Source organism: Oncorhynchus clarkii, chromosome 28 (assembly GCF_045791955.1).
Source record: "Oncorhynchus clarkii lewisi isolate Uvic-CL-2024 chromosome 28, UVic_Ocla_1.0, whole genome shotgun sequence".
NCBI classification, from domain to species: Eukaryota; Metazoa; Chordata; class Actinopteri; order Salmoniformes; family Salmonidae; genus Oncorhynchus; species Oncorhynchus clarkii.
In genome coordinates, this window is record NC_092174.1 from 3,776,710 (window position 1) to 3,787,853 (window position 11,144).

An 11,144-nucleotide genomic window follows, 5' to 3' on the forward strand; every position below is an offset into this window, starting at 1 on the left:
AAAGATTGACCAGCAAATTAATTTCTTTCAACTATCCAGTAAACACTTCGGAGATGAGGTTGGTGTAGGGTTTTTGTTGAAAAAAAATAAACGGATATATCTTGTAATTGAACAAAATAGTAAGGTGGCCAATAACTGGGAACAGTATGCCGATTATTAGGCACCAAGGCTGCTGTTTAAAACTTTTATTTTGAAAACTGAGTGTGGGGTACAGGAAGTATCTCTTCTTCGCCCCTTTCCTATTGTTTGTAGCTTAGCCAGCTAGCAAGCTATTCTCCCGATGGACGAACTCTTCACACATCGGTATTTCCAAATCCTTAGTACCAACCAAATATTATGATATATTTTCAAGTATCAATAAACGATTAACTGTAACTACAGACTAGCCCTGAAAATGAGCAGAATACCCGGACCCATGTGGAATTCCAAGGCTTTACACGAGCAGTTAGCGTCCATCATGGGGGCGTTGACCAATGCAGCGGTGGCGGACATATGTGAAGTCGTGGATGAAGGTTATGCGATTTTGCAATTAGAAATATCAAGAAGCTACAAGGAAAACGAGGACCTCAAGAAGAAACTGCATTTGATTGAGTCTATAATTGCGCGAGGAATCGATGGAAAAGCTGGAACTCAAGCTGTTGTTACTGAACCCGTCCCATTAGGTGAAGGTCTTCATCCAAAACTGTCGCAGCAGGAGGACACATGTCATAAAAGTAATGGGATAACAATAACGTCTGGAGATTGCTACTTTGTAGAAGAAGAAGAGGAGGTAAGTTTCCATATTCAAGTCTTTCAGAAGCTAGCTATATCCACAGTGTGTATTGTTTATCCACTAAATTCTAATTGAACAATAATACAGAATTGTACATTATGTTAATTTTTGTTTGCATTCAAATTATGATTTGTTGCAGTTACCCGATGTGGTACTTATCAAAGATGAGGACTCCGAGGACAGTGACACACATGAGGAAGGTAAATAGAGTGCAAATCTGTGGTGTTGTTCTAGAATGATGAAGAAGGTATATTGATCAGTTAATCTCTCGAAGACAGACACTTAAAGTAACTGGCATCTGATGCAATTACGCAAGAGTTTAGTTTTGGGTTTCCCAGATTCGTTAGTTATAGCAAAGACAGTACAGTATGAAGATGCTGTAAAACTTCAATTAATAGCCCTGGCATTTATTTGTTTAAAGGGATAATCCACTTCAAACCACTAATTCATATTAGGTAACATTGTTAATTAAATAACACTAAAATGTGAAAATGTTTTTTGTGAACAAATGTTTCATTTTGTTGTAATAACAAGATTGGTAGAAATGTGAACATATTTTGTGAAATCTGTTGCAGCTCAAGTCTACTACAAACCCACAATGCAATGTTCTCTCTCTCCCAGGCTAGGTATTTAGCTAGAAAACATAGCTACACACAATAATACCAAAGTCAATTTCAGCATGTGAAGTAGCTAGCTAGCTGTAAAACGACCTAAACAAACTGCACTATCTATTTAGGACTCCATCACACAGAGTTCAACTTGCAGTTAGTCTTTGCAACTGAGCTATAACGGCATATCTGCCCAGAGTGAGAGCAGCGTTGCTTTCCCGCCCTGTCTATTCATTTATTTTTATTTAACCTTTTTTTAACTTGGCAAGTCAGTTAATAACAAATTCTTATTTACAATGACGGCCTACCAATAGGCAAAAGGCCTCTTGCTGGGATAAAATATAAAAAATATATAGGACAAAGCACACATCACGACAAGAGAGACAACACAACACTACATAAAGAGCTGACAACATAGCATAGCAGCAATACAACATGACAACAACATGGTAGTAACACAACATGGACTTGACAGTTCATGCAGCTTTAGTATTTTGATCATAGAGTTCTGTTCATAGAATTCCAAACGCGTCATGCATCTACACCTACATTTAAATGTGTCCACAGTGTGTCTGGATTCCCTATTCCCATGCTATATTAAAATGCCACTATGCATTCTACAAACGGTGGAATAGGTAAAATATGATAACACAACAACTGATGGCAGTAGCTAACTATTGTAGCTAACTAGCCAGCTGACCTATGTAGCGAGCAAGCAACGCCAAAGGAATTGCAAACAGGTTAGCATAACTCTAACCCCCCCAAAAATATATATATTCTAAATATTAGCTAGCTGGCTAGAAATTATGAGGCCAGCAAGCATGTTCCTCACACGCTAGGAACGTATTTCCTCCAACATTATAATGAAAAGGTGCCCCTCTGTCCCAGAACACATCTTCTGGAGACTTGTGCTGTTGACGTCTCCCACTCTATGCGCTTTCGGTAGCCTGATTGCGTCTAGACTGAGGTGAAATCCGCACACAATACATCCCTGACCACCTTCTGAAGAGGTCAGACAGATCTGAACATATTCAGACCACAAAGCGACTTTTGTGAGTCTAGACCCGTCTTTTCAATGCGATCTTCGTATCCTTAGGGCAAAAGTCGGATATAAGTATCAAGTGCACACAATTTCCTGATTTTCACAAGCAGACCACTTAGAAGTTAAATCATGGGGAAAATTTGTACTTAGGCTTTTTTATAGGCTTTCATCAAATTGACAGAGGAGTTTCATGATTTTTATTTCTGGGGGTAGATTAACCTTTTAAATCACTGAACACAACAGGTGCTTATTAGAGACATTTCCTTAATGAATACTACTTTACTCATTTGCGTAGTTAATTGTTTAATTCTAACATTCACTTCCAGCATTTTAATACATTTCTTCATTTCCTGCGCTAATGTGTTATCATTTACACACGGTGTCGCATTTATTTTGTCTTAGTATGCCTCTATTTCTGGAAAAAAACAATCCTTGACAGAATAATTCTTCTCCTCCTTGACTATACATTTTCTTCACTTCAACATTTCAGAGTTGGAATCCTTAAGGTAAAAAAAAAATCCCTAACCAAAAAAACATTTTTATCTCAAACATAATTAAAATCCCAGTGCAGTTATCACAAAACATTAATTTCTGTGTTATTGCCGAACTAGACTATATGGCTATAAAAGCCTAGGAAATCATTTTAATAAAACCAGAGAGGAAGAGGCTAACACATGGAATTGTTTTAAGATGGTCATACCAAGGATCAGTTAGCTATTTGATTTATCATTTTATGTATAAAAATATATATCTTAAAAAATGTATTGGATGAAACATTGAATTTGCCCTTACTGCTATTAGCCCATAGAAACGCATTTAATAACAGCTTCATACATGGATAAAAAGATAGTAAAAAAAAAATCTGAAGAACGTTTGTTCTGAAGGGTAAGGAAACTATGATATATAAGAAAGATCAGGAAACTATGTATTTACGTTACAGCCTTATTCTAAAATTGATTAAATCGTTTTTTCCCTCAACAATCTACACACAATACCCCACAATGGCAAAGTAAAAACCTTTTATTTTTTTGCAAATGTATAAAATACAAAAAACTGATACACATTTATATAAGTATTCAGACCCTTTACTCAGTACTTTGTTGAAGCACCTTTGGCAGCTATTACAGCCTTGAGTCTTCTTGGGTATGACGCTACAACCTTGGCACACCTGTATTTGGGGAGTTTCTCCCATTCTTCTCTGCAGATCCCTTCAAGCTCTGTCAGGTTGGATGGGGAGCGCCACTGCACAGCTATTTTCAGGTCTCTCCAGAGATGTTCGATCAGGTTCAAGTCCGGGCTCTGGCTGGGCCACTCAAGGACATTGAGTCTTGTTCCGAATCCACTCCAGCATTGTCTTGGCTGTGTGCTTAGGGTCGTCATCCTGTTGGAAGGTCAACCTTCGCCCCCAGAGGCCCTGAGCGCTCTGGAGCAGGTTTTCATCAAGGATCTCTCTGTGCTTTGCTCCGTTCAGCTTTCACTTGATCCTGACTAGTCTCACAATCCCTGCTGCTGAAAAACATTCTCACAGCATGATGCTGCCACCACTATGCTTCACCGTAGGGATGGTGCCAGGTTTCCTCCAGACGTGACACTTGGCATTCAGGTCAAAGGTTTCATCAGACCAGAGAATCTTGTTTCTCGTGGTCTAAGAGTCCATTAGGTGGCTTTTGGCAAACTCCATGCGGGCTGTCGTGTGCCTTTTACTGAGGAGAGGCTTCCATCTGGTTACTATAAAGGCCTGATTGGTGGAGTGTTGCAGAGATGGTTGTCCTTCTGGAAGGTTCTCCCATCTCCACAGAGGAACTCTGAAGCTCTGTCAGAGTGACAATCAGGTTTTTTGTCACCTCCCTGACCAAGGCCCTTCTCCCCAGATTGCTCATTTTGGCTGTGCAGCCAGCTCTAGGAAGAGTCTTGGTGGTTCCAAACTTCTTCCATGTAAGAATGGAGGAGGCCACTGTGTTCCTGGGGAACTTCAATGCTGCAGACATTTTTTGGTACCCTTCCCCAGATCTGTACCTCGACACAATCCGGTCTCAGAGTTCTACGGACAATTCCTTTGACCTCATGTCTTGGTTTTTGCTTTAACATGCACTGTCAACTGTGGAACGTTATATAGACAGGTGTGTGCCTTTCCAAATCAAGTCCAATTAATTGAATTACCAATCAAGTTTTAGAAACATTTCAAGGATGATCAATGGAAACAGGATGAGCTAAGTTTAGTCTCATCGAAAAGGGTCTGAATACATATGCAAATAAGGTATTTCTGTTTTTTATATTTAATACATTTGAAAAAAATCTTAACCTCTTTGCTTTGTCATTATGCTGTATTGTGTGAAGATAGATAGTCTAATTCTAAAATGGATTAATTAAAATATGTAACAAAATATGTAAAACGTCACAGGGTCTGAATACTTTCCGAATGCACTGTACTTCCATATATATTTTTTTACTGGTACCCTGCTACCTTCAGACTAGTCTTGTGAGGCTTGTTGGCGTCTTAGAGCAAAATTACTGACATGTTTGTGAGAGACTCACCTTTCCATAGAGGGGTCAGTGTGTTGCCCAAACTGTTCGGACGCTACAGTCAGAAGTTGGCCGATCGGCTGTACCGACTTCAAAAGTTCCTTGGCGCTTGTGGGGGTTGTAAAGCAAAACGGAGAGCCTCATCGTGAGAGTCTCCTCTTTTCCATAATAGTTTGAAAGGCTAAACCGTTCAGACACTACAGACGTTTTCATGAGAAGACCGATTTTCGGGATGTCTCATGGTCTGAAAAACACCACTCTAGCTCTGCCACCTTTCACCGCATACGTGGAAGGGCGACATCGGCTGATGCGGTGGATTGAGACGCAGCCCATGCAAACAAATCTCTAGCTTCAACTGACAGATTTTGATGTTTTTTTTTATGATACTTGTTAGATTTCCGTAGGGGTGCGACATCGACTTTTTAATTGTCTGAAAACCTATCAATTATCAACATTTTACTAACCGCGGGGAGGGGGGAGGGGGGGCAATAGCAATTTAAACGTTAAGAAACATTTTCCATTTGTCACGTCCCTAATCTGGTCTAACGGTCATCTCGCGGTGAGCTGTGCATGTGCAGGCGGTCAAATCAAAGGCACTCCTTCGATATGAAGTTGTTTTTGACGAAAATGAAAACGTCAGTTTGTCACTGTCCCGAGGTTGGAGAAATAACATGTTCAACTACTTAAGACATTGGCTCGAATCTAGGTTGTGCCTTTAGATTTTGAGAAAATTAACAGCTAAGCTATAATTTTTCACTTCTCTCATTGACTTCTTAAACCCCGGCCTAGTCTGCTTGGTCTGTTTCACAAACATTCCTGGAAAGCCTTGTGATGTTGGGTTTAGAAACTCTGTGGTTATACGTACGTATGTACAGACAGACAGACAGACAGACATACATACAGACAGACAGACAGACAGACAGACAGACAGACAGACAGTACCAGTACCAGTACCAGTCAAAAGTTTGGACACACCTACTCATTCAAGGGTTTTTCTTTATTTTTATTTTTTTCTAATTGTAGACTAATACTGAAGACATCACAACTATGAAATAATACAAATGGAATCATGTAGTAACCAAAAGTGTTAAACAAATCAAAATATATTTAACATTTTAGATTCTTCAAAGTAGCCACCCTTTGCCTTGATGGCAGTTTTGCACAATCTTGGCATTCTCTCAACCAGCTTCACCTGGAATGCTTTTCCAACAGTCTTGAAGGAGTTCCCACATATGCTGAGCACTTGATGGCTGCTTTTCCTTCACCCTGCTGTCCAACTCATACCAAACCATCTCAATTGGGTTGAGGTCAGGTGATTGTTGAGGCCAGGTCATCTGATGCAGCCCTCCATCACTCTATTTGGTCAAATAGCCCTTACACAGCTTGGAGGTGTGCTGGGTCATTGTCCTGTTGAAAAAGAAATGCAAGTCCCACTAAGCGCAAACCAGATGGGTGGCTTATCGCTGCAGAATGCTGTGTTAGCCATGCTGGTTAAGTGTGCCATGGGGCAGTAATCATTTAGGCAGGTTACCTTTGCTTCCTTGGGCACAGGAACTATGCTGGTCTGCTTGAAACATGTAGGTATTACAGACTCGGTCAGGGAGAGGTTGAAAATGTCAGTGGAGTACACATGCTTTGAGTACACGTCCTAGTAATCCGTCTGGCCCACCGGCTTTGTGAATGTTGACCTGTTTTAAAGGTTTTGTTCACATCGGCTACCGAGAGTGTTATCACACAGTCATCCAGAACAGCTGGTGCTCTCGTGCCTGCTTCCGACGAGCGTCAGAGGCGGTGTAGTAGGATTCAATCTTAATCCTGTATTGACGCTTTGCTTGTTTGATGGTTCGTCTGAGGGCATAGCGGGATTTCTTATAAGCGTCCGGATTGGTCTCCCGCTCCTTGAAAGTGGCAGCTCTAGCCTTTAGCTCGATGCGGATGTTGCCTGTAATCCATGGCTTCTGGTTGGGATATGTACGTACAGTCACTGTGGGGACGACGTCATCGATGCACTTATTGATGAAGCTGATGACTGATGTGGTGTACTCCTCAATGCCATTGGAAGAATCCCGGAACATGTTCCAGTCTGTGCTAGGAAAACAGTCCTGTAGTGTAGCATCCGCGTCATCTGACCACTTCCATATTGAGTGAGTCACTGGTACTTCCTGCTTTAGTTTTTGCTTGAGTGCAGGAATCAGGAGGACAGAATTGTGGTCAGATTTGCCAAATGGAGGGCAAGGGAGAGCTTTGTATGCATCTCTGTGTGTGGAGTAGAGGTGGTCTAGGATTTTTTCCCCCCTGGTTGCACATTTAACATGTTGGTAGAAATGAGGTAAAACAGTTTTAAGTTCCCCTGCATTAAAGTCCCCGGCCACTAGGAGTGCCGCCTCTGGATGAGCATTTTCTTGTTTGTTTATGGCCTTATAGAGTTGGTTGAGAGCGGTCTTAGTGCCAGTTTTGCTTTGTGGTGGTAAATAGACGGCTACGAATAATATAGAGGAGAACTCTCTTTTTAGATAGTGTGTTCTACAACTTATTATAAGGTACTCTACCTCAGGTGAGCAATACCTCAAGACTTCTTTAATATTAGACATCACGCACCAGCTGTTACTGACAAAAAGACACACACCCCCACCCCTCATCTTACCAGAGGTAGCGTCTCTGTTCTGCCGATGTATGGAAAATCCCACCAGCTCTATATTGTCCGTTTCTTCGTTCAGCCACGTCTCGGTGAAACATAAGATGTTACAGTTTTTAATGTCCCGTTGGTAGGTTAATCTTAATAGTAGGTCATCAATTTTATTTTCCAACGATTGCACGTTAGTAAGGAGAATGGAAGGCATTGGGAGTTTACTCACTTGCCTCCCACTTCTCAGAAGGATCCCCAATCTGCGTCCCCATTTCCGGCGTCTTTTCTGGGCCTGTTCCAGTGAAAGCAAGATATCCTTCTTGTTGGATTCGTTAAAGGAAAAGGTTTCTTCCAGTCCGTGGCGAGTATTCGCTTTTCTGATGTCCAGAAGTTATTTTTGGTCATAAGAGACGGTAGCAGCAACATTATGTACACAATGAGTTTTAAATAACAAGTTACATAAAATGCTAAAACAAAAAATACAAAATTGCACAATTGGTTGGGAGAATGTAACACGTCAGCCATGTTCTTCGGCGCCATCTTTACTCTAATTTTATTGTTCTCATATTTTTGCACAAATTTGTTTACGGCCCTGTTAGTGACCATTTCTCCTTTGCCAAGATAATCCGTCCACCTGAGAGGTGTGGCATATCAAGAAGCTGATTAAACAGCATGATTATTACACAGGTGCACCTTGTGCTGGGGACAATTAAAGGCCACTCTAAAATGTGCAGTTTTGTCACACAACACAATACCACAGATGTCTCAAGTTTTGAGGGAGTGTGCAATTGGCATGCTGACTGCATGAAATGCCACCAGAGCTGTTGCCAGAGAATGAAACGTTTGTTTCTCTGCCATACTACCAATGTCGTTTTAGAGAATTTGGCAGTGCGTCCAACCGGCCTCAGAACCGCAGACCACGTGGAGGTCCTGGGCTGATGTGGTTACACATCTGGCTTCTTCACCTGCGGGATCATCTGAGGGCTTATTTCTGTCTGTAATAAAGGGCCTAATTAATTTATTTCATTTGACTGATTTCCTTATATGAACTGTAACTCAGTAAAATCTTCAAAATTGTTGCATGTTGCATTTATTTTTGTTTGAGAGAGAGCGAGAGGGTGATTTTGTTGTTTATGCTCTCAGATTCAGATAGTGGGGTAAAATGAGGTAATCATAACCCCCTCCTACTGGTATAATGTGTCCTATAAAACCATTCAGAAAGTTAGCTACCACCATGCAGTTCTACTCTATGTAGTTATTAATCTTTAACACAATGGTTTTGTTTGATATTTTCCTCCAGGTGTTAATGTGTCATCTGTGGGAGGAGATAGTGTGGCTCCCCATACATCCCCCAATGCAAGAAAGGAAGGGAACAGTCCAGCACAGTTCAGGAGCAGGAAGATTGACTGGCAAAGGAATGAAGATAACAGTATCTTCCAGGGTGAGCAAAGGAAAGAGACATTGAAGCACAATCTCAAACGCCCTGCATCTAGATTAAGTATTGGGAAACGGGTGATCTTGGGCCCTCAATACACACTGCATGAAACCCCCAATCAACCTGGTTCCTCTGGCCACTTAGGGGGCAATGGGATGGAGACAGCAGAGCTGGTTTGCTCCTATGCCTCAAAAACAGACTCTGATGTGCTTGTGGTCCACCCAGAGCCTCCGCTTGTTCCCACTATATCAGCTGTCACCTTTAACAGTCAAGTAGGGACTCACAGCGATAGGAGGGATATCGACATGATTGACTCTCAGCCTATTGAATTAGAGATGGACATGTGCTCTACGTGGAACAAACAGGCTAAGCCAGAGATTACTTTCTCTCAGCTCCAACAAAACCTCGAAAATATCTCAGGCATGAGTCCCGATCACTGTCAACTGACACAGGGAATGAACACAGCATCGAATTTTGATGGACCCGACATGATGAGTTTTGCCATGTATGAGAAACAGTCTAACCATCCCCAATGGAGCGAGGTCCAAGGGAGCGCTGACAGCAGGGAGAAGCGTTTTGTTTGCCCTTTCTGTCACAAGTGTCTGATGACTTCTCAGAACCTCGAGGTGCACATGCGGATTCACACAGGAGAAAGACCGTTCAGTTGTGCCCAGTGCGGGAAAAGGTTCACCCAGTCAGCCCATCTGAAAACTCACCAGAGTGTACACACAGGAGAACGGCCGTTTGCGTGTACACTTTGTGGGAAAAGTTTCATAGTGAAATACAGTCTCACGTTACACCTGAAAAAACACCACTCCAATGTGAGGCCTTTGTAAAGTTAAAACAAAAGTGACATGCATTAGAGTGCACTTCTAACCATTTACTGTTCAAAAGCATACAAATCAATGGGAAACTGAATGAAATTGATTGGATCACAATGACATGTTTTATCTATTTAGGTATTAGAATATTGAATTTTGTATTATGTATTTGGGTACATCTTGCCATTCTAAATAAACTAATATGGCAGCATAATGACAAAATAATTTGTACCATTATGATTACACTGTGTACTAAGAACAATCGAAGACAATAGCGAATCAGTATATCAACATAATTGTTTTCTAAAACACCCTGTTAAAATCAACAATGGTAAATCAATGCGTTAATTTGTAGACAAGAGATACATTGAAGCCTTTAATCAGCTGTCAATGCATGGGAATGTTACCTGGGGAGTGTAAATGCTTGTTTTCACTTTAGTGTCGTTTTCAATTTATTTGCATATTTAGCCACACCAATTTTAGGTTTAATGTTTAGACTTTGAAAACATGTAAGAAAAGATTACCATTTCATGTTCCATTATGATATTGTTATGTGTAGGTCAATCCACAGAATTAAATAGAACAGTATTACATTGTATCTCTTGACAACAATTGTGTTTAGATGTTGTTTGGATCCAAGGTTTTGTTGAAATAAATGGCGATAATCATCTTTATCTCGCATCTCTATATCTCTGTATCCTCCATTCAAAAATGCAGAGAGACCCTCAGACATATCATATGCATAGTAACCTAAATGTACTGTTAGTTATAATTTCATTTCTATGGATGAATTATTATTTGAATAACCATTTTCAGACTGTGGTGTATGTCTCTGGTCCATGGTGGATGGGCGCGTGCGCAGTATATGCAATGATTTTCAAAAACAACTGCGTTGGCTAACAATTTTAAAACGTGGTTGACATAATACTGTCGCGCAGTCTTGCAGTGCGGAAGGCTTCTTCGTTTAGATTAGGATGGGGCCTCTGTCACAACTGTTATTGTTCTGACAATAGAAACCCTATAACAACATCAACTGACTCGTAGACAAATGCTGTTTGTCTGTGATTAGGTTGGAAAGTTGTTATAACAAGATGTCAGTCTTTTCGCCGGCCACAATGTCGACTTCAGTTCCTTTTCACAAACCGCTCACCTCCATTATGGAGGTCTTGGTAACCGCCACCGTGGCAAATGTGTGGAGGATGGATACGCCATTTTACACTAGGAATTAAGTCAAAAAGTAAACAAATTTTTTAGGCAGAGGATACAAATCATGGAGAAGCGTAATGCGCAAGGACATGGAAAGGAGTCAGTAGCGCA

At 41.0% G+C, this 11,144-nt stretch overlaps 1 protein-coding gene across 1 annotated transcript; it reads left to right on the forward strand.

Annotated features, from left to right (window-relative positions):
* Positions 1-241: 241 nt before the first annotated feature.
* On the forward strand, positions 242-10,501 carry LOC139387021 (uncharacterized). Its single transcript, XM_071132972.1, has 3 exons — positions 242-769; positions 912-972; positions 8,872-10,501. Exons 1-3 carry the CDS (start codon positions 395-397, stop codon positions 9,840-9,842), a joined length of 1,407 nt encoding a protein of 468 aa, XP_070989073.1. The 5' UTR covers positions 242-394; the 3' UTR covers positions 9,843-10,501.
* The last annotated feature ends 643 nt before the right edge of the window (positions 10,502-11,144 follow it).

What these genes read in the sequence shown, in the direction of transcription:
- LOC139387021 (XM_071132972.1), top strand. Translation starts at nt 395, where the DNA reads ATGAGCAGAATACCCGGACCCATGTGGAATTCCAAGGCTTTACACGAG. An exon ending in TTGTAGAAGAAGAAGAGGAG is followed by an intron (nt 770 to 911) that starts GTAAGTTTCCAT and finishes GATTTGTTGCAG; the next exon opens with TTACCCGATGTGGTACTTAT. An exon ending in CAGTGACACACATGAGGAAG is followed by an intron (nt 973 to 8,871) that starts GTAAATAGAGTG and finishes ATTTTCCTCCAG; the next exon opens with GTGTTAATGTGTCATCTGTG.